We start from the raw sequence: 24,072 nt of genomic DNA, 5'->3' as shown, positions 1-24,072 counted from the left end.
GTTCCCGCTCTGCTTCGTCTCTTTTCCTTTTTATTGACCCTCTATCTTGCATCACGGAAAGGGGTTCGTAGTGGGTGCAACATCCCAGTAATTAATCGGGACCGTCAATGCCGACGATAACACCGCTCGGTTACCACTGTAGCACGGAACGGACCGCTAAAGCGGTTCGTGTCCGGAGTCGGCCTGTGGCGTGGTACGATCGCCCAGTCGACCATTCGCGTAGGTACTTAGGTCGATCGAATTTGGCGAGCAACCCTATCCTGCGCGGGTGGGCAATTGGCACGATCGTGGTGAGGTTAAACCCCCACTGTGACTAGCTCCCGGCGTTGTTCCGAGAGGGTCACGACAGAATTGTCCGTCCGGTGGGTGACGTGCCGCGATTCAAGTTACGCAGCCGTCCCCACGCCGGCGGGCCCGAATTCGCAACAATATATATATATATATATATATATATATATATATATATATATATATATATATATATATATATATATATATATATATATATATATATATATATATATATATTTTAACCATCAAAAATCTTCTTCTCTGAAGTGGCTGAACAAATTGAGGTGAAACTTTACAAGTAAGACCGCCTATCCATGAAGAGCAAAAGGTTCACACATATGACATCATAGGTCACATGGTTTGGCAGCCATATTGGATTTACCCTAAACCTATAAAAATCTTCTCCAGAACTGCTGGACAGAACGAGGGGAAACTTCACACAAATGTTTCTCATGTCTTGGGGCCACCAGGGTATTCACGAATAATCGATAAATCACGTGGTCTGGCAGCCATATTGGATTGAGCAAAAACTGAAAAAAATTCTTTCTCTTGAACTGCTTAATCAATCGATGTGAAACTTCACAATTATGATCCAGTCGTGATGTGGAATATATACGGTATATATATATATATATATATAGATATATATATATATATATACACATATATATATATATATATATATATATATATATATATATACGGTATATATATAATTTCATCCTGATCGGAAAGCATGGTCTGGCAGCCAGAATGAGTAATTTTTTTTGATCTGGGTACTTTTTTATAATTATAATAATAATTATTATTATTTTTTTAATAAGGCTCACTGTGTTTGGATTGGTTTGAGGGAAGAGGAGTAGCAGCTGAAATGTGAATCCTACCCAGGTTCCTCCTGATGACCTCATCTTTGCTTTTTGCTTGTTTGGATTCCTTCTGATGACTCCAATGCAGGACTCAACCTATCTGGTCTTCCATTTGATTTGAATTGAATTTATTTTAATCCCATTCTGAATTCAATTGAATAATAATGAAAAACATCATGGGCCAGGGTCAGGTGTCCGATAAAAGCGGGGGGGGGGGTGCATCAGAGCAGGACGTCTTGGTACCCGGTCATCACTACCAGCAGTTATAAAGTGGTAGTTCTCGTTAAGTCTCCAATTAATTATGTAACACACCAGTACACATGCACCACACAAAACTACACCAGCACCATACAAAACAAGTCCTGGCGAGGGTCTGCGATCTCTGATTGCTCTTTTTGTTGTTGTCAAATGCATTAAAGCAGGAAACATGTCATTATGAGTTTGTGTTACCCATACTATAATGAGAAATTCCCTCAAAAATATAAATCTACAGAGATTACCTTGGTTCATTGTTTTTTTTTAATTATTATAAACAAATGCCCAGGTAGAATTTGAACCTCCTTCAATATTTATTTTTGAAAAAGTTTCCACTTCCATTTTGTTGTACCACACTTGCATATTTCCTATTTTTGATCATCTATGACTTGTATTTATGAGATTTGTTTTTGTGTTGATTTCTTTTTTTATAATCCTCTTGCTAACCTTCACAATTGCTAACCTTCATATCTCAAAGCAAAATTACCAAAATTGTTACATTACTAAAATTGATTCTTATGATTTAAAGCACTTAATTACAATTCATCCGGACTAATGAGCTAATGACTTTTGTGGGATACAGGGTGAAACCAAGATCCTGAAACTTAAGAATCTAAGGGCCCAAGACTATGCAAAGTACAGCTGTGTGGCATCTGTGCGTCAAGTGTGTGGTCTCAAGGATCAAAAGGCCAGTTTCAAGCTGACCAACCGCACAGGTATGTGGAACATGCAGTCACAGAGGCTGTAACATAGCGGAGAGGGGTACTTTTAGGTATATATTGTTCAGGTAGGTATGTTAGAGTAAATAAGGTGAAAAGACATACAATGTCATAGTCACCATTGTTTTCGTAATTTTGCTGCACGGAGATAAAGGGCGAGCCCATATTTATTTACAACTAAAATGGCTGCCAGTCTATCAGTCACCCATCTTTAATCAGATCACAATATAAAGTTAGGTGCTAGTATATGCCATCATGTATTGTGATTGTGCCACATTTGAACAAAATTGGACCATGCTTCTCCGAGAAATGGTTGGGGACACGATTAAGTAACAAAATGGCTGCCAGTCAGCCATATTGGATGTGACCTCGAAAAGACAAAAGATTTGCATATGTAAGCCATCATTCATTATCTGTGTGCCAAGTTTGAACAACAACGGTAGTTGCATGTCCGAAAAATGGTTGAGGACGTGTTCAACATTGGATTTTTTACATCTAAAATTGCCGCCAATCAGCCATCTTGGTTCGGATCTCGAAAAAAAAAATGGCATGCATATGTAAGCCATCATTCCTTATCTGTTTGCTAAGTTTAAACAAGATCGGTAAATACATGTCTGAGAAATGGTTGACGTTTTCAACATCAGGGTTTTTACAACTAAAATGGCCGCCAGTCTGCCATCTTTAATTGCATCGTGAAACAAAATGATGTGCATATGTACACCATCATGTGTTGTCTTTGTGCCAAGTACAAATAAAATCAGTCCATACATGTCCGAGATATGGTTACGGACGCACGCACGCATGCGCAGACACGAAAATCGAGACCAAATCCATAAGCCCCCCTTTCGGAATAGGCCCAACGGGGGCGAATGATGACCTTGCTTTCGGTGAACTAGATCAGATGAGAATTAAATGGTAAACAGCCATAATTGATGCACACATGTAAATCATGGGAAACAAATTAAGTTTTTTAGATGCCAGAAAGTTGATGGTTTTGTATGAATAATCTTGTTTTGGGGTAAAATATTGAGCATGGCATTGAACAAGGGCAAATTGCATGAAACGTGATCATGGGTCCATAGAAAGAGATCGGATAAGAATTTCTCATTAAGAACATCGGCAGAAAGGGGTGAAGAGCAAAATCAGAAAAAGAACATCTGTTATGAAAAACTTGCCGAGTCCAAGAAGACCAATTTGATATGGATTCACCTTTGAAGTTATCTCACTTTCCTTACCTTGGCATAATTTGGCCACTTTCAGAAGCAGGAATGTGCCGGTGAAAGGGAGTGATTAGCGATCTTTGTAATTAACCTTTGCTGATGCAACTGTCTTTTCTCCTTAGTTTTATCTGTTTAATTGGATGTGAGAAAGGTGCTTAATGAATGACGTATTATCCACCACCAATAGTAAGTCAGTACTTTGGAAGATGTGGCACAGATTAAACAGAGGTAGGCTACATAAGGTTGGAATAAAGCCGAAATAATATTGGTTGCTGTAACCTTTGACAGGATTAGGAAGAAATGAAAATCCACAATATTTCCATTTTGACACGGATATTTTCTGCTGATGAAGCTATAATTAAGAAATACGTGTCTGGGACTGATGCTTTAATGCTGGCTTGTGGATAAATATGTTTTGGAAACTTCTCACTGGTAAAAGCACCTTCGTGGCAATCGGAACCATTTCTCTCGACAAAAGGCAATATACAGCAGGGCAGAACAGATTAAATGTAATTATAAACGAGGAAAAAAAATAAAGAAAGAAAGGCATGCACTGAGAAGTTCGCAAACATCTGTAGTATGTAACATGTCAACAGCCTGTTTCTATCCATCGTCCTCCATCAACCATTGTCCAGTCACTTAGACCGCCAAAGCTATGGGCAGCGTTCGTAAACAAGGATACTTCGTTGAAAGATACCGTCGTTTCGTGCAGTTTGATTGTAATGTGCTTCACTCGTTCTGCAAAAAAAGCTGTCTGTTTTTGGAATGTTTGAGAGAAACTTGGAAAAGGCATAGGATTGTCCATTGATACAGGAAACACTGAGCCATAGTGGAATTCCTTGCTTGTTCACTTTTGGTAACCAATAATCCATGTGAGTGGCACCATTGCTGCTGTACAAACATTTGTAATCAAGATTTACAACCTTCCTGGTTTTTAAAATTTTTATTTTAGCAAGAAGCGAATTTAACAACTGTTCCTCCTTTTTTTTTTTGGAGGTTTGGAAGAAGTTATGTAATGTCAGTCTCTACCTGGGATACAATCACGTCATTAGGTATTCCCTGTGGGATTATCATGAAGTTGAGGCCTTTTTGTAGTAAGCTTGCTTGTTCCTCTGTGAGCTCTCTACTCGAATGGTTAACCACCCAGTGGTGTTGATGTTGTCTCGTCAACGATGTCCTGGTGTTGTCAGTGAAAGTACATGCTCTCTGCTATACTCATGTAACCAAGTCATTTGGTGATGTTCAATGGATCACATTGGCCCCACGTCATATATGGTTGGCATGCCTTGTGAGCTAATTATGGCAGGCCATTATGCGCAATCGCAAGCCAAGTACATGATCTGCCAAGCCAACTCACCCTGTCGGCCTGGGGGTTCTGAAGCCGAGGGACTTGAAAAGCATGTCTTAATCTGAGGCACCGATGGCACCAAGAACGACTGGGCAGATGTGATCTACTCGGTCCTCTGTGGTTGTGGGGTTGAATATGTGGGAGAAATCAGAAGGACCTTTGGCCAGTGCATCACTAAGCATTGCGAAGCCTTCGCGTGTAATTATCCTGGGAGGTCTACCATTGCCAAACATTGTGTAAGGGTTGGCCATATTCTCTTATGGGACAGTGTCAGCATTTTGGGTGTGAACCTGAACTGAGCCATATAAGACGAGTTTTGGAGGTATGGCACTCTGAGGGATTTGCCTCGAGCTTATAGTCAACAAATACTTAAACACCAGAGATGCGCCAATGGGAAAACAGACTACAAATGGAACATAGTTATCCATTTTGGGTGGTATGATGGTTACCTCTCAGTGATCCCCACTCGCTCCCCCACCCGCTTTCCAATAACCCTTTTTTCATGCACTTTCACATACTTCACCCATGATGTTCCCATGTTGATTCTTTGTTTTATGTTGGTGCAAGTTAGGTATTTTTGATTAGATTACAAATTATGACATTCACTCAGAATGAATGAGTGGATGAAGGAGTGAAGGGGTGGAATGGGTAGTGAGAGAAGGGATATAATTGGGAGTGGATGGAGAGGTTGAGGGAATGGGTGATTGGGTTAAGTGGAATTATGTGAAGGTGTAAAGAGGACATTTGGATAAGGAGAATAAGTGGGAGTGAATGAGGGCTTTGAGGGTAATGAGAAAGGCGGGTTTATGGGAGAAGGGTTGCTGAGTAAATAAATAAAAGGCATCATGTTTTCAAGTGTATCAGCTACAATGGGATATATATATATATATATATATATATATATATATATATATATATATATATATATATATATATATATATATATATATATCAAAGGAATCCATGGTAAATTCTCCAACTTTTAATTGAACAAACAATGGCTCAAAGTTTCGATCACCAACTTCTGCCAAGCAACATGCATCCATAAACCTTTCTCAAGAGTGATGAAAATTATCATAACATCCCCCGAAATAACCAAGGGTGGAGGTGGGCAAAGCTGGACAACCAACCAATCTCCACCAGATTTTGCATATCTTCTGGGATACCCTGGGTCAGGTAAAGCCCCCCCCCACCACCCCCACCCCCCCAAAAAAAACCCAAATCCCTCCCCCACCCAGCAAGGAGATTCTCTGTAGGTATGTGTGTATGTCTGAAAATCTATAGAAAAACTATAACAACACATGGGGGACCCATTCTCTCCACCAAATTTCATCCAAATCCATCCACAACCTTTTTAGATATCCTGTTCACAGACAGCGGTGTAAACCAAACCTTTGCCCACCTTAGGTGGTGGAGTTAAAGATGTTGCAATGGTTTTACATGATAATTTATTGTGACCATCCCTACCTTGTTTACATACTTTTTGGCATACCATCCCAACATCCTTTTACATTTAAAAAAATGTTTTTTTAAATTGCTTGTACAAGTTATATGTCATCTCTTATGTTGGAGTATATGGTAATAGAGCAGTTGGTCACAAGTTTCATCAGAGCTCGGGAAGTTACTGATCGAGTAGATAACCGAGCACCAATCTCTCGGGATTGCAATTAACATAGTCTACGTCAGGCTGTAGGTGAAGATCATTGCTAAAAACCTGATGATTTTGGGGTGAGAGTTATACATACAAACGAGTATTTTCCTGAGAATTTTGTTTGAAAAATGCCCTGCGTATTATACATGAGTGATTATGAGTTCATGTTCAAAACCTTAATGTAAGCTAACTTCTCCCTTAAACAGTGTTGTACTCCTTTAACATATTTCCTCCTCTAGCATCTTGCTCTTCTGTCCATCCCCAGCTGCACCATCAATTCAAATTCGGGTGACAGACCCAGTCATTGTGAATCCAGGGGATCTAGTGCTTCTGCAATGTGAGGTGCTGGGCGGTGACCCACCCCCAAGGCTTTCTTGGTCTCGAGTAGTGGGTGAACTTCCTCCTGACATCCAGGTAACCTTCCAACATTTTTAAGGTTATCATAAGATTTTGTTTAATACATTAAGGAATATAATACATTAAGGAATAAGGAGTACCAGTTGTACTGGGCCCGGTGTATGCCCTGGTTAGAATAGGTGTACCATATCCCTGTGTGTCGTAAGAGGTGACCAGGGTTGCGACAGGAAGGGCATCCGGCGTAAAAACCTATGCCAAATCATTATGCGGACAACAAAACGAATCAGACGGTTGATCCGCTATGGCGACCCCTAACGGGAGCTAGCTGAAAGAAGAAGAAGAGAGATTAAGGAATATCGCCTCCCACCAATCATCCCCACAAACCTTCCCACAAATGTTCCTTTGAAACTGATTAGATGCACTGCGCCTGTGCTGCATGAACATTGAGGGGGAGAAATAAAGCTAGATTGGCCCTACATTTGCTAGATTGGTCCTACATTTTCTGATTGGCCCTACATTTGCTAGATTGGTCCTACATTTGCTATAGTGGTCCTACATTTGCTATAGTGGTCCTACATTTGCTCGATTGGTCCTACATTTGCTAGGTTGGTCATACATTTGCTAGGTTGGTCCTACATTTGCTGGATTGGTCCTACATTTGGTAGATTGGTCCTACATTTGGTAGATTGGTCCTGCATTTGCTAGATTGGTTCTACTTTTTCTAGAGTGGTCCTACATTTGCTAGATTGATCCTAAATAATGCTACATTGGTCCTACATTTTGTAGATTGGTCCTATATTTCCTAGATTGATTGGTCCTACATTTGCTAGATTGGTCCCACATTTGCTAGATTGATCCTACATTTGCTAAATTGGTCCAACATTTGATAGATTGGTCCCACATTTGCTAGATTGATCCTACATTTGCTGAATTGGTCCTACATTTGCTAGATTGGTCCTACATTTGGTAAATTGGTCCTACATTTGCTAGATTGGTTCTACATTTGCTCAATTGGTCCTACATTTGCTACATTGGTCTGACATTTGCTGGATTGGTCCTACATTTGCTGGATTGGTCCTACATTTGCTGGATTGGTCGTAAATTTGCTGGATTGGTCCTACATTTGCTGGATTGGTCCTACATTTGGTAGATTGGTCCTACATTTGGTAGATTGTCCTGCATTTGCTAGATTGGTTCTACATTTGCTGGATTGGTCCTACATTTGGTAGATTGGTCCTGCATTTGCTATATTGGTCCTACATTTGCTAGATTGATCCTAAATAATGCTACATTGGTCCTACATTTCGTAGATTGGTCCTACATTTGCTAGATTGGTCCTACATTTGCTGGATTGGTCCTACATTTGCTGGATTGGTCCTACATTTGGTAGATTGGTCCTGCATTTGCTAGATTGGTTCTACATTTGCTAGATTGGTCCTACATTTGCTAGATTGATCCTAAATAATGCTACATTGGTCCTACATTTCGTAGATTGGTCTTGTATTTCCTAAATTGATTGGTCCTACATTTGCTGGATTGGTCCTACATTTGCTGGATTGGTCCTACATTTGGTAGATTGGTCCTACATTTGCTGGATTGGTCCTACATTTGCTCGATTGATCCTAAATAATGCTACATTAGTCCTATATTTCCTAGATTGATTTTGTCCAACATTTGCTAGATTGGTCCCACATTTGCTAGATTGGTCCCACATTTGCTAGATTGGTCCCACATTTGCTAGATTGGTCCCACATTTGCTAGATTGGTCCCACATTTGCTAGATTGATCCTACATTTGCTAAATTGGTCCAACATTTGCTAGATTGGTCCAACATTTGCTAGATTGGTCCTACATTTGCTAAATTGGTCCCACATTTGCTAGATTGGTCCCAGATTTGCTAGATTGATCCTACATTTGCAAAGTTGATCCTACATTTGCTAAATTGGTCCCACATTTGCTAGATTGGTCCCACATTTGCGAGATTGGTTCTACATTTTCTAGATTGGTCCTACATTTGCTGGATTGATCCTAAATTTGCTTCATTGGTCCTACATTTGGTAGATTGGTCCTATATTCGTGAGATTGATTGGTCCTAAATTTGCTAGATTGGTCCAACATTTGCTCGATTGGACCCATATTTGCTAGATTGGTCCTAAATTTGCTTGATTGGTCCCACATTTGCTGGATTAATCCTACATTTGCTAAATTGGTCCTACATTTGCCCGATTGGTCCCACATTTGCTAGATTGGTCCCACATTTGCTAGATTGCTCCCACATTTGCACGATTGGTTCCAAATTTACTAGATTGGTTGTAAATTTGTTTGATTGGTCCCACATTTGCTGGATTAATCCTACATTTGCTAAATTGGTCCTACATTTGCCCGATTGGTCCTACATTTGCCCGATTGGTCCTACATTTGCTAGATTGGTCCTACATTTGCTAAATCGGTCCCACATTTGCTAGATTGGTCCCAGATTTGCTAGATTGATCCTACATTTGCGAGATTGATCTTACATTTGCTAGATTTGTCCCACATTTGCTAGATTGGTTCTAAATTTACTAGATTGGTCCCACATTTGCTATATTGGTTCTAAATTTGTTAGATTGGTCCTATATTTGCTAGGTTGATCCTACATTTGCTAGATTGGTCCCACATTTGCTTGATTGGTCCTACATTTGCTAGATTGGTCCCACATTTGCTAGATTGCTCCCACATTTGCTAGATTGATCCTACATGTGTGAGATTGGTCCCACATTTACGAGATTGGTCCTACATTTGCTAGATTGGTCCCACATTGGCTAGATTGGTTCTAAATTTGCTAGACTGGTCCCACATTTGCTAGATTGCTCCCACATTGGCTAGATTGGTTCTAAATTTGCTAGACTGGTCCCACATTTGCTAGATTGCTCCCACATTGGTTAGATTGGTTCTAAATTTGCTAGACTGGTCCCACATTTGCTAGATTAATCCCACATTGGCTAGATTGGTTCTAAATTTGCTAGACTGGTCCCACATTTGCTAGATTAATCCCACATTGGCTAGATTGGTTCTAAATTTGCTAGACTGGTCCCACATTTGCTAGATTGATCCCACATTTGCTGGATTGGTTCTAAATTTGGTGCAATGCGACAAGTGGGCACCCTTAAATCTTTACTCAGCAATTGCATTGTACTGGAGCTATACCCAGCAATATAACATTCTGTTAGACTTTACGCTGAATCATTTTTGGCCTCAAAGAAATATCAAAAATTTTAATCCAAACACAATTTCAAATTTGGTCAAGACCTGAAATTAGAGTTGCTTTTATTTTGTACTTGTTGGTGTTACTTTTTTTGCATGCAGTCAAAGCTCCTGGAAGAGCAAGAACACAGAACAAATCAATACACAACATAACAAAAGGAAGAGCATAAAGAGAAGGGGGAAATGCTAACAGCAGGGTTGAGGGAGAAATTTGATGGAGACGGACAAACAAGGGATGCAAGTAACAATGAGATACAAGGGAGAATGCAAGGAAAGGACAAGAAGGATACAGAAGAATTTTTTTTTTCGGTAGGTGAGTTTGGGGGTGGTTTAACGGGTGGAGAAAGGATCATGGTAAAGATTATATGGAACCATAGATGATGGGCATTCAGTGTTATTTGTTTGGGAATTAAGTAATTTTAAATGGTCACTACAGGACAATGCCTCTGACTTTTTAAGAGATCTGGAGTTGTGTTGCATGACTCGAGTCTCAAGTAATCTCAAGTCATATATTCCTCTCAATTCTCGAGCACCAACCTGACAATGTCGCACTGCCTTGCTGATTTTCTCTCAGATTAATCTGTCCCACCCCTCCCCCTCCACCCCCTCACTGACTCTTGGGAGACACTATTTAATGTGAACAATTAAATATATCCCTTTCTATATATAAGAGAAGTCTATGATTTGAATACTACAGGCATGCGAGTCACCACATTCACAAATCACAGGTACCAGCATTTTTTCTTGCCAAAATATTGCACATTTTTGCAGCTGGGATTTCAAATGAGAAAATGTGGCTGTGTCTTGCTCAGTGCAGGAGACCTCTTTATTACTCCATTTGCTGCTGAAAGTTTTCCTTTACTGACCCTGCTAATGAATCGTTTTGCTTTTATATTATTTGTATTTCTGCAGCATTCAAAGGATGGCAGCCACAATTTTTTTCCTGATATTACAAGTCTGTGTCGCGTTTACTGCATGAGCTGCTTGACAGGTGTCTGATGAAGATAATTATACAATCAAAAAAGCAGATTATGTCAACATTACATACATTCAATCTCTATGTACCTATTTATAAGCCATATGATGTGTGACATCATCGAGAATGGTTCCACAGGTGAGAACAAAGAGAAACAAAAGAGTGGAGATGAGCAGTGACCCTGGAATTTCAGAATTTCACCAGAAGTGGGTTACTTGCAGAACGCATATACCAGTGAGAAACCTGGTGGTGGGATGGGGGGAGGGATGGGGAGCTTTACAAGCACAGCAAGGGGAGAAAATGCTGACTGCTAGAATGGAGGAAGTTAGCATGCCATGAGAGTTGGTGGCCTTGGACGCCGTAAGCTGAGGATTTGGAGAGCAATGCAGGGTGCTCGACTGTCAAATGCTTGAGGGATGTCCAGAGAGAGGGTGCTTCTTGTTGTTGTATAATGCTGCTATAATGTGCAGCCTGTGGCTGCTGGCTGCATCACTTTCTGGTAGCGTGGCTGTGCTGCTGATGCAGTACACCTGTTACCAGTACACTGGTACTCATTTTGCCAACCCTGGAAGGATGACATGATGAGTCAACCCACATGGTGTTATTTAAACAGCACAACATGGGCTTCTACTCAAGACCCTAAGATATTAAGCCAACCACCTTAACCGTTAAGCGAACACCAGGCTTAGAGAGACTGCTAATCTCTTGTCTGAGATTTGAGGCCTCTGTTGATTGCTAGGACAGCAGAAGCAACATGTCCCAGATGGAGTGACTGGGTCGGAAACCAAACTGATGGTCTGAGATCAGGCCTTTGGAGAAATTGAAGAATTTGACATCAAATGCCAATATGGCTTCCATGACATTTTCCATCGGCTTGAATAAGCTTTACTCTTGCTTATTGTTGAAAGTAAGATAGTCTCGGCTCGTGGTTGAGAAGATCTATCTGTCTTGGGACCATTTTTGTGTAATTCATTGATATTGGCTGATATGCAGGTAGAGGAAAGGTGTCTTTCAGCAAATAGGTTGAACAGAGCAGAATGATCATATGTAAGAATGGCAAAGCAAGTTTTTAGGACACCCGTGTCCGAATGCCGTCTAAACCCATTGCAGAATTTGAGACGAAAGTTTCCAGAAACTTGTTTTGTATCCCACTGATAGGCCTGATCCAGATCTGCACTGAAATCAAATCAATTTGTCCTCGTCACACACCAAACCTATCCACCAAGTTTCGTCTGAATCCGTCCTTAACCTTTTCAGATATCCTGCTCACAGACAGACTGACAGGGGTGAAAACATAACCTTGTCTACCTTCAATGGCGAAGGTAACGAAGAACGAAACAGACCATCAAATGTGGGGCAAGAGGGATTCCTTTTTATTTTTTATTTTAATAGAAAGTATAATCAGGAGTTGGAACAAGGGTGGAAATAGGGGTGGTGACAAATAATGGGAGGAAAGAACGCTAAACGAGTGTGTGAGTGAGGGCTTAAATGGCTAACCTAACCAGCTGTCGAAGCAAACGCACAACATTAAAATAACCAAACAGGCATGGAAAAACATGGCAATGAGCACACGATGCACAGAACAATCAATAATTCTCGGTTTGATAAATGAATGGAGTCTGACTTAACTGAAAACTGCCATTGTGGTGTAATGCCAGCAGAAAATGTTGCATCTCGTGGCATGCATTATTTTGCAGGGAACATAAGGCCAGCTTCTTGATATGCATTTCAGTTATAATCGTTAAAGGTCCCACAGTCATTTTATGAAAGGCGGCCATTATGTGTCAAGTACACTGGTGAAATTCCCTGCTTGAGTTTAGCGATATAATTTGCACTACCTGGTGTGGCAGGAGTTTTGGGTGATATTGATTTATGATGGGCCAAATGTCCTTTACCTGTGCCTTATTTATATTTTCCCACATGTTTTATTTTTGTTGATGGCATGCTCCACAATGCATTGCTTCAGAAATGTATTTTGCAAGAATCAATTGTTTGCCAAAAGTTGAGCCAGTAATATGACAGGCTCAACAGCTTTAAAAGTGAACAGACTGCTACTGAAGTATGCTACAGCCACAAATATCGGATAATATGTGAGTTAACTTTTGTATTCGGCCAACCATGTACATTATGCTTTGTAATTGGTGCTGGCCTATAGTGGTGATGATATGGGATTGATATATATATATATATATATATATATATATATATATATATATATATATATATATATATATATATATATATATATATATATATATATGTTGGTGACTGGATTAAAATCCTGCTGAAGGCACCAAGTAAAAAGGATATGGTATCTAAGCTTCTGAAAAGTGAGCTAGTTTCAGGATAATTGCATCACTTTTGTGTTGTTGGTTAAAACCCAGCTGGTTCATTAATGGTCCAAAGAAGAGGGTGTAATATGCCTGTCCCACCAAGTCTGATCGACATGTAATGTTAAGCCAAACATTATGGTTGACTTTTTAATACTCTTAGGGCATCTCTGGGGCAGGCACTAAATACTGCCCGTATAAATGAATTCTGATTTGAGTGTAAAACAAAACGAAATAATAGAGGGATATTTCAAGTTTATTTCCATCAAGACAGATTTTCAAAATGTCTTTCATCATTTTGAGCACACGTGTGAATACACGCAGCAGAGTTGCTGATTATAGCCTGCAGCGTCTCACGCGCAATATTGGCGATAGCTGTAATCACAAAATGCTTCAGATCACTAATTGTTCTTGGCTTCCTGAAAGAATTTTTCTTTAAGGTATCTCCATAAAAGTGTCGAAAGGGGACAGATTGAGTGACCTTGGAGGCCACTGAAATGGAGACCTGTGGGAAATTAAGTGCCCTGGAAAATGTTCATTAAGCCGTTGCATTGCCAGGCGGGAGGTGTGTGCTCTGGCCCCATCTTGCTGGACCCACACGCCTTTTTCATTCGGTATTTGTCTCCAAAAATAACTATCAAGCATTTGGACATATCATGCACCATCCACATAATTTAGACATTTTGAATCTGCAACAAAGAGTTATTTAATAAAATAAATAAATAAATTTTAAAAAGGTATTTCATAAAATAAAGAAAATTGACTTTCACCTTATTCATGCACTTTATTGTTCAATCCTATCTTGCATGGTTATGCTGTCATTTCATTTTGGAATCGGGTACATTTTTTTGGCCCACCCTGTATCATGTTATTTTATACGTAAGATATGTCACAAAAAACATTCCTAAAATGTGAAAGGTTTTATGATTTGCAAGTTTGGTGCTGAAAACCACTACGTCGACATTGTCTACAGCCCATCAGCCTTCTTACTACCCTTGATGCTCCCGTCGGTTAAGCACACTGTTAGCAAATCCACCTTCCAAAGCAAACTACAGAACAATAGCCCGTTCTATCCAAGATTGGGGCTCATGGAAAAGTGAGGTGACAAAGGGTGAGAAGGGATCACATTTGGACAAAATAAGCAAGCGAATGAATGAACAATCTTCAAGTTCAATGCATCGCTGGAAGAATGCATTTCACTGCAGGCAGGTCAGTGGTCTCTCGGTCTTCTACCGTATCCTCTCCGGCCTTGCCCACCCCCCCTCGGTGCTTTGTTTGCCATCTGTGCTGCCCATATTTCCGCAGGGTGCTCAAAGCCCACCAGCAACCCCCTTCTGGTAAAACTACAAAAATCAAGAATCACTGCCCACCTTCATTCTTTAATTCCTCTTTTTCCCCACCTTTGGAACAAACTCCCACACTCTCTTCAATTCCCTCCGGTCTTCAAAACAGCTGTTCACCACCATCCCCCATCCAAAACCATGACCTTTTCTACCCCGGTTAATCTGCCTAAAACCCACCTACTTCAAATTCCCTGCTTTCCTTCCTCAAAGTCCCTGTTGTGTCCATCTTGTTTACCCTGTGTACCCCCACCCCATCCCTCTCCCTTCCACAGATCTAATGTCTCTCTTCCCCACTGTTTTGTGCTTCCCTCTCCCACCCATCTTGTCTCCTGCTCCGCTTGTTATATGTTTTTTTGTGTTAGCTCTGAAATGAGCCTTGACATTATATATATATATATATATATATATTGTTGCGGATTCGCGCCCGCCGACGTGCGAACGGCCACGTAACTCGAATCGCGGCACGTCGCCCACCGGACGGACAATCCAGTCGTGACCCTCTCGGACTAACGCCGGGAACTAGTCACGGGTGGACCTTTCGGCCTCACCACGATCGTGCCAATCGGCCCCCCGCGTGGGATAGGGTTGCTCGCCAAATTCGACCTACCTAAGTACCCACACGGAGGGTAGACCGGGCGATCGCACCTCGCCGCAGGTCGACTTCGGACACGGGCCCCTTTAAGCGACCCGTTCCGTACTATCGGGATAACCGAGCGGTGTTATCGTCGGCCTCGACGGTTCGATTAATTATCGGGCGTTTTAGCCCACGACCAACCCTTTACATGAAGTAAGATGGAGATTCAATAGAGGAAAAGACGAAGCGAAACGGGAAAACAGTTCAACATGAAGCACATTTTTTTCGCGATGAACGGAAAGCACACATATACAATTACACCAAAAGCAAATGTAAAAGGAGAAGAAACACACAATATTACACAAAAAGCAAATATAAAAGAAGAAGACAATGCAGAGCTATCCGACTACCGAGCACACGGCAACACTTATACAATTTTACTTTACAGACGGCGCCGACAACACATATACCCAAAGCAAAAGAAAAAGAACCACCCTCCAGGATGAGGGGGGTAGTCGGGCCTGGGGCCGAGACCGCGTCGGGCCTACCCGTCTGGTGATGAGCCGCGAAATGGCGCTGGCGCCCCAACTCCGCGGGCCTCGCGGACAGTGTCTGGTAGGGGGTGGGAAAGGGGCCCCCTTGTCGCACTATCTCAGCGCGGGGGGAAACAGGAGGGGGTTGTTGATGCTCGGGGGAAAGGAGGATATCTCCCTGTCTCGGGTCCCGCGACGAGCGTCTCCACCACGACCTCGGTCGCGCCGCCGGCCTCTCCCTCCGCAGCTCCCCGACTCCTACGCGAGCACCCCCTCAACCGCCTTTGCCGCCGCCGCCTCTCCACAGCCTCGTCCGATCGCCCTCTCCGTCTCCTCTCTTGACTCGTCCCAACTCTTCACTGGCTCCGCGAACTCCCAACTGCGAACTGCCTTGACTGACGAACGCAGCCGTTTATATCCCCCGTGGCTTCGCTCCTTCACCTTTGACCCTTTACCTCCAACCCTTCACCTCTAACTGGCTCCCCATTGGACCGAGGAAAAGTGGGCGTGAATGCTTTTTGATCCGTGAATTTGCATATAGCGACCGCACTCCAACGCCCTGGAGGCGGGGCCAAATCGCCCCACGCTCACCGATAGGACGGAACAGAAGTGGGCGTGAGTCGTTTTTGATCCGTTTTCCTCGGAAAGTCTGTGATGTTTCTGAACACGCTGCTCGGTGCGCGCCCTGCACGAGTCCAGTATCGGTGCCCACAAGTGGCGCAAGAATGGTGGTGATGCGATGGTGGCGAGTTGTGACGGTAAAGGTCGTGGCTGTTGTTGTGAAGCGGCGTTGTGGTTGGTGGTTGTTGTGAAGCGGCGTTGTGGTTGGTGGTTGTTGTGTGATGGCGGCTAGTCCAAAATAAAGATAGTAAAAGAAAAACGGCTATCTAGAGGGGTCGCAGCCCGAGTGAATGACATTTATTCCCTCTAAACAACGGGTTTGGGCCTAACTACACATATACTTACAGAGATATCTCACCTAAGGGACCTGAATGGTGGTTTGTGAATTTCGTCAACCACAACACTACCCCCTCCTCTTTTTACAGACTCGTCCCGAGTCGTCAAATTTTCGTGTGCCATCATGTGTAGTTTTCCCCTAGTACATTTTACCCACGGATCCCTGAGTGCGACATTCAAGGTATTCGTGTCCCCAAAATAAATAACCTGAGGGCTGAGTAACTACCTAAACAAACCCACTCACACGGACGACTTAAATAAAATTGCCGGCGCTAAGACAGACATGCCGGGGGCGCACTCATATTTACAGTACATCTTAACCTTAACTTACAAATTTTACACTAAACCATGGCCCAGGATCAATGAACTCTGCAAAAAGAAAGCAGTTAGCAGGGAGCCAGGCTGCTCGCATGCAGTCTCTGACTCAAACAATGCAGGTGACAGGGAACGTGGCCGGCTGCTCACACGCAGTCCAAGGCCTTCCCTTTTGAACTGAACGCAGTGAACCACAACGGTGCATGGGCTGCACAAACGTAGTCTCCGTGCCAGCTCAAGTGGCACACGCAATGAACACAACGAATGGATGGATGAATGGTTTGAACTGAACGCAAACACGGTGCACGGGCCGCCACTGCAGGCCCGTGTTGTAGCTGCCAACAGGGCAGTTCTTGCAGCTTGCAAACTGTTGCTTTTACGATGATCCCGGCGCGCATGGAAATGAACAGGGGGGGGGGGCAAAGCAAAATTGAACGGGGCTGGTGAACGTGGGCAGTGGGCATGGCAAAGGCAGCAGGCAAACACAGCCCGCAGAAGAAGGCCGTTGCAGGCAAACACAGCCGGCAGATGAACTGGCCGGCACAGGCCTTGCAGAAAACAGCTGCAGACGATCCGGCCGGTACAGGCCTTGCAGCACAGCAGCTGCAGCCGATCCAGCCGGCACAGGCCTTGCAGCAAAACAACAGCTGCCGATGAAGTTGGCCGGCCTCTGCCTTGCAGCAACACAGCCAGCAGATGAAGCTGGCCAGCCTTTGCCGTTCAGTGGAGGTTGGTGGAGGGAGTGCGGTGGTGCTGGCCACTCGGAAGGCGGGCTCGGACCTACCCTACGGTCTCCCTCCCAACCTATCGCGTTTGCCTGTCACTGTCTATACCCACTCCCTTAATTTGTCAAACCCCAATTTAGCCCCAACTTATTTTTTTATTTTTACTTCCCCACTATAAATCGTCCCCTAACCCCCTGTACTGTCCTTGTTCGGCTAACCTATCCTGTCGCCTAGCCTACTCCCAACCCCTACGTTCCCTTCCCGGAGGGGAATAAGGGAGAGCTAGCGTCCTTTGTCGAGGCCCAACGAAGCCTCAGAATGGCCTCCCCAGACTTCAGCGATCTATAACCAAAGTGGGTCCAGCGGCCCACAACGAGAGCGAGGGGATGGATGGTGCGGAGGGGTACATCTCCTAATCTACCCTAACCATTTAACTGTTAAACTACCCCGGGGCTTTCAACAAGCGCCTCTCGCTTAAACTATTGGTTCTAACAACCCAGATTCCCGTCGCCTGTGTTGGTGTCCTTACAATTTCGGGCCTCGCCCCCCAATTTTCTCTCCGTGCCCTCACACGGTCTCATGGCTGGGACACGTGGCTCCCTTTGGCAGGCACGACCCTCTGCCGAATCTCCCGCTATGGCACCCCCGGGCACTACACTGCCTCCGAGCCTACCAGCTCCCTAACACCGGGGAGTGCCCCCCATGGCACCTCCCCTGAAACGCACACGTGGCAGGCTGGCTTCCCAGGCCCCTTTCCGAGGGTCACCCGTGCCTACAACACTGCCCACGCGGCTAATGGCGCCCCGGGCCCCCGCACCAAGCAGGCGCACCCGTGCCCACTACGCTATCCCGGCCCCCCATGGGCCCTTGGCCTACTACGGCCGACTAGCCTGGTGCCCGGGGTACCCACTCAGCGATACTCACCTTTCGCCACCACGCTCCCAGCCCGTCAACAGGGCTCCTGCACCCCTCCAAATGGGTTTCGAGCCTACACTCCCACCAACAACAAAACAACCTCCATTTTTCAATTTGACTAACCCCCTAACTCACTTTATACTGACCCCGGGGTCCCTTGGGCGGGAGTCACTCCTCCCCCCAATCACTCATCCCACCATGCATTCCCCATTCGCTCCACTCACACAGACCCGCTGGCCTCACTCACTCATCATGTACTCACCTCACAACTCTTCAACACACACACCGCTGAACTCTGCCATCCTCCTAACTACTTCCCCTAACTAACTCGTGCTCCCACGTCGTCCCTTAAACTACAGCACGTTCCTTTTAACACTACGTAGCTAAGCTACGTCCCCACTACACATTCACTGTCTGTCACTGTTTTCTAAATAATCCCATTAATCAATTTCCCAACCTAAATCTCGCTACAATCCCTCTAACTCATCCATTCCACGGACTCCATGAGGACTTACCCCTGCCCCATGAAGTCGGTCTAACTAAGCTAACCCTTCTCCCTAACTAGTTTCCTCCTGTGCCCAGGTCAAGGGGGTCTTCCACCCCTTGCCCAGGAATCCTGTGCACCCGAAAGTGAGGCTTGCTTTTTTTTTTCTTTTTTTTTTTCTAATTGCGCAGCACCAGCGCGGTAACTCACAGCTCGCGCACTTTGCACCTGCCCGTGACGTCATGCAGCTGCACGTGTACCTCGTCCCTCCTTGGACGGTACCATCCGGCAGGGATACCCTTCCTGCCGGATTCCAACCCCACGTGCAGCCATGACGTCACCGTGCGCATAAAAAAAAACACAAGCCCCACGTCTCGAGGGGTTCCCCACGCGAACACATGTGCTTTGCCCGTTGGAGCTTCACACACACGATCGCGTGGAGAACCCGTCCGGTCCAAATCCGTTTACCTGCCTAAGCTTTGTCCGTCCGCGGGATCGGCAAATCCACCGCGTGCGTTTCCGGACCGGGACTTCACTCTCGCAAGCGAGCACGTGGGGGCCTCGTGCGTTGCACAGCACGGACCTCGTGCTCACTGCTGGGTGAACCCGGCACGGTCCCCGAAACAACTACAGCCGCTACTCGGCTTTCTTTCTTCTGTCGCCGTCGTCGTCGCCATTCAACACACGCACTCCCGCGTGTTACGACGCTAACACACCTCACCATTAAACTCACACCGGGAGACGCGGCTGCATGTTCACACATGCCGACCGACATCTCCCTTACATACCGCTCTCTCACACACACGGTCTCCCTTGCACTCGGCCGTTCACTCACGCATGCCATCTCCCTCGCACACGTGGCTCCACTCACTCGCGGCCTTCCACTCACTCGTGCCATTTCCCTCACACAAACCACACCACTCACACACGCGGGGGAACTCACCCGCAGTGCCTCATCCACACACCGTGCCTCACTCACACACGCGGGGGCACTCAACCGCGGTGTTTCATCCATACTGGCCGTTTCATCCACACACACGGCCTCTTCCACTTGCGGTGCCCCTTTTACACACGGCGTGCTGGGAAGCACGTACTCCGGCACAGTCGCCACCACACCACTCACACACGGGGTCACTTCCACATACGGGGACGCACTCGCACCTTGCACCACACACACAGGGACAACCACACTGGGGATTCGTGTCCCCACAAGGGTCTCCGGGGCCTCTATACCCCCCAAGCTCTCCGTGCACCTGTCCACAGCACCCGTCCCCTCAACCTCGCAAAGCACGACCGAACCCACCTGGTCGTGACTCGCCTCAAGGGGGCATACTCCCTCCCCTCGTTCCTGAAGGAGGCCATCCAGCTGCTCGCACCGGGCCTCCACCCAGTCCACCAGCTCACCCCCATTGTCCTCCACTACCTCCGTGTGTGTGTGTGCGTCACTTACCCCATCTTCATCGTGCAGTCTTCCCTCTATCGTTCCCATCTCCCGTGTCTCTGCCAACTCAGTCACCTCTTCACCCTTTACCTCCCTTGTCTCAACTATTATTTCCGTCTCTTCCCTTATGTTTGTTTCCATTCCGTTCATTTGCTTGTTCATGCCTTTTATTTCGTTTGTGTTTGTATCCATCTTTTCGTTCATTTGTTGTGTATTCGCATCCATCTTTTCGTTCATTTTTTCTATTTCGGCATTCCAGTAATCCAGTTTGTCATTTATGCTCTGCGCGAGTTCCATAATCTGCCGCATTGTCACCTGCCCTGGCCACTCCCACTGACTACATTTAGTGGTGGAGTTATAATAAAAAAAACCGACCAGATGAACGGCATCGATGCCTTTCCCAACCTTCTGGTACGGGTATCTCTTGCACGGTGATCTCGTCCTGAGCCATGGATTCTTCATTACTATTACACATACCTAATCCACCCGGCACCCGCTCGCCTTGAGACGCCATCTTGCTTCTCGTAAAGCGTTAATTTAGCTCGCTCGTAATTTGGAGGGAATCGGGGGTCGCTTCTCTCACCCCTGGACCGATTCCCGTGAATTTAGCTGGAGACAGGAGAGCCCGTTTTCCCGTTCTCCGATACCAGTGCCGCGAGGAGGGCGATGAGTTTATATCGCACGACCTGACACCAGTGTTGCGGATTCGCGCCCGCCGACGTGCGAACGGCCACGTAACTCGAATCGCGGCACGTCGCCCACCGGACGGAAAATCCAGTCGTGACCCTCTCGAACTAACGCCGGGAACTAGTCATGGGTGGACCTTTCGGCCTCACCACGATCGTGCCAATCGGCCCCCCGCGTGGGATAGGGTTGCTCGCCAAATTCGACCTACCTAAGTACCCACACGGAGGGTAGACCGGGCGATCGCACCTCGCCGCAGGTCGACTTCGGACACGGGCCACTTTAAGCGACCCGTTCCGTACTATCGGGATAACCGAGCGGTGTTATCGTCGGCCTCGACAGTTCGATTAATTATCGGGCGTTTTAGCCCACGACCAACCCTTTACGTGAAGTAAGATGGAGATTCAATAGAGGAAAAGACGAAGCGAAACGGGAAAACAGTTCAACATGAAGCACATTTATTTCGCGATGAACGGAAAGCACACATATACAATTACACCAAAAGCAAATGTAAAAGGAGAAGAAACACACAATATTACACAAAAAGCAAATATAAAAGAAGAAGACAATGCAGAGCTATCCGACTACCGAGCACACGGCAACACTTATACAATTTTACTTTACAGACGGCGCCGACAACACATATACCCAAAGCAAAAGAAAAAGAACCACCCTCCAGGATGAGGGGGGTAGGCGGGCCTGGGGCCGAGACCGCGTCGGGCCTACCCGTCTGGTGATGAGCCGCGAAATGGCGCTGGCGCCCCAACTCCGCGGGCCTCGCGGACAGTGTCTGGTAGGGGGTGGGAAAGGGGCCCCCTTGTCGCACTATCTCAGCGCGGGGGGAAACAGGAGGGGGTTGTTGATGCTCGGGGGAAAGGAGGATATCTCCCTGTCTCGGATCCCGCGACGAGCGTCTCCACCACGACCTCGGTCGCGCCGCCGGCCTCTCCCTCCGCAGCTCCCCGACTCCTACGCGAGCACCCCCTCAACCGCCTTTGCCGCCGCCGCCTCTCCACAGCCTCGTCCGATCGCCCTCTCCGTCTCCTCTCTTGACTCGTCCCAACTCTTCACTGGCTCCGCGAACTCCCAACTGCGAACTGCCTTGACTGACGAACGCAGCCGTTTATATCCCCCGTGGCTTCGCTCCTTCACCTTTGACCCTTTACCTCCAACCCTTCACCTCTAACTGGCTCCCCATTGGACCGAGGAAAAGTGGGCGTGAATGCTTTTTGATCCGTGAATTTGCATATAGCGACCGCACTCCAACGCCCTGGAGGCGGGGCCAAATCGCCCCACGCTCACCGATAGGACGGAACAGAAGTGGGCGTGAGTCGTTTTTGATCCGTTTTCCTCGGAAAGTCTGTGATGTTTCTGAACACGCTGCTCGGTGCGCGCCCTGCACGAGTCCAGTATCGGTGCCCACAAGTGGCGCAAGAATGGTGGTGATGCGATGGTGGCGAGTTGTGACGGTAAAGGTCGTGGCTGTTGTTGTGAAGCGGCGTTGTGGTTGGTGGTTGTTGTTGTGAAGCGGCGTTGTGGCTGGTGGTTGTTGTGTGATGGCGGCTGGTCCAAAATAAAGATAGTAAAAGAAAAACGGCTATCTAGAGGGGTCGCAGCCCGAGTGAATGACATTTATTCCCTCTAAACAACGGGTTTGGGCCTAACTACACATATACTTACAGAGATATCTCACCTAAGGGACCTGAATGGTGGTTTGTGAATTTCGTCAACCACAACAATATATATATATATATATATATATATATATATATATATATATATATATATATATATATATACATATATATATATACATATATATATATATATATATATATATATATATATATATATATATATATATATATATATATATTAAAAAACAGGAAAAGATGGGAGAGAAAGAGAAGGGGACGAAATAAGTTAACTTGCGAGTGAGGGGTTGGATTAGGAAGGGTTCATGGGACATGAGATAATGGTGCACCCCCTGCTTGATGCCCTGGAAGTAAGTTTATGATGGAACAGCCTCAGGGCGGTGGTTTCACAAACAACAGAAAAGAGGAACGAAATAGTTTTGAGGTGTGTGCATAAAGCCTAAATTTTTGGAGTTGAACTAGAAGATGGTTTCTGGAAGAATGCATGCATCCTGGAGGTGATGGGGAAGGTATACCTGAAAGAGTTGGTTAACAAAACAGAAGGCTTCCCTTCTCCAACTCCAAAATATACCGTTTTTTTGTTTTTAAATTCAGCATAAGTCTGACTGCTTCTGTTTTACATTTAAAGAGAGATTGGTTTCTTCAGAACTTGCTCAGCTTTGAAACACATTTGTTATACAGCTCACGTTCCCATAACTTGTAACCTCCATGTTTTTGGGAGTTTAATCTGTAGTTTCTTTGGTCACAGGGTTGATGGTGTTTGATAATGATACGAGATTATCTGGCCTTGATTCAAAGTGAAAATCCCCGAGGCATGCGGCCAGTTCTGTCTTGGGCAAATTTTCTTTTACACATTACATATATCGCTGCTTTGAGGGAAGATTTTACAAAGACAGCTGTAAAAAGCCTGCCAAGATATGGAGATGGATGAGTGTGTGACAAACATGACACATGATGTAGAAGCTTAGCTCACTGCTAAATATACCGGCATGCAAATGAACTGAGATGGATTGGCAGGTTGGATTTACTAAAGAAAACACAGAAGGTTAGAAGAAAATTGCATGCCACATCTGGTATGCTGCACAAAGAAGAGCAAGGCCTCAGTAACTTCTGATAAAACATGACAAAATATCCAACTACTTGGATGCCCAGCAGTGGCTGTAATCAGCGCATAGAGATGTGCTGACCTG

At 45.2% G+C, this 24,072-nt stretch overlaps 1 protein-coding gene across 1 annotated transcript in view; it reads left to right on the top strand.

The window, feature by feature from the left end:
• MDGA2 (MAM domain containing glycosylphosphatidylinositol anchor 2) overlaps positions 1-24,072 on the top strand; it is a 366,045-nt gene that overhangs the window by 146,252 nt on the left and 195,721 nt on the right. The window contains exons 5-6 of the mRNA XM_085893801.1: positions 1,996-2,128; positions 6,616-6,764. Coding sequence (XP_085749927.1) covers positions 1,996-2,128; positions 6,616-6,764 — 282 coding nt within the window. The remainder of the gene's footprint in view (positions 1-1,995; positions 2,129-6,615; positions 6,765-24,072) is intronic.

This window comes from Eptatretus burgeri, chromosome 9, assembly GCF_056783735.1.
Source record: "Eptatretus burgeri isolate ZD-2024b chromosome 9, Ebu_testis_v1, whole genome shotgun sequence".
Taxonomy (NCBI): Eukaryota; Metazoa; Chordata; class Myxini; order Myxiniformes; family Myxinidae; genus Eptatretus; species Eptatretus burgeri.
Note: the sequence above shows the minus strand (reverse complement) of the source record. Positions and strands in the feature narration are given on the sequence as shown.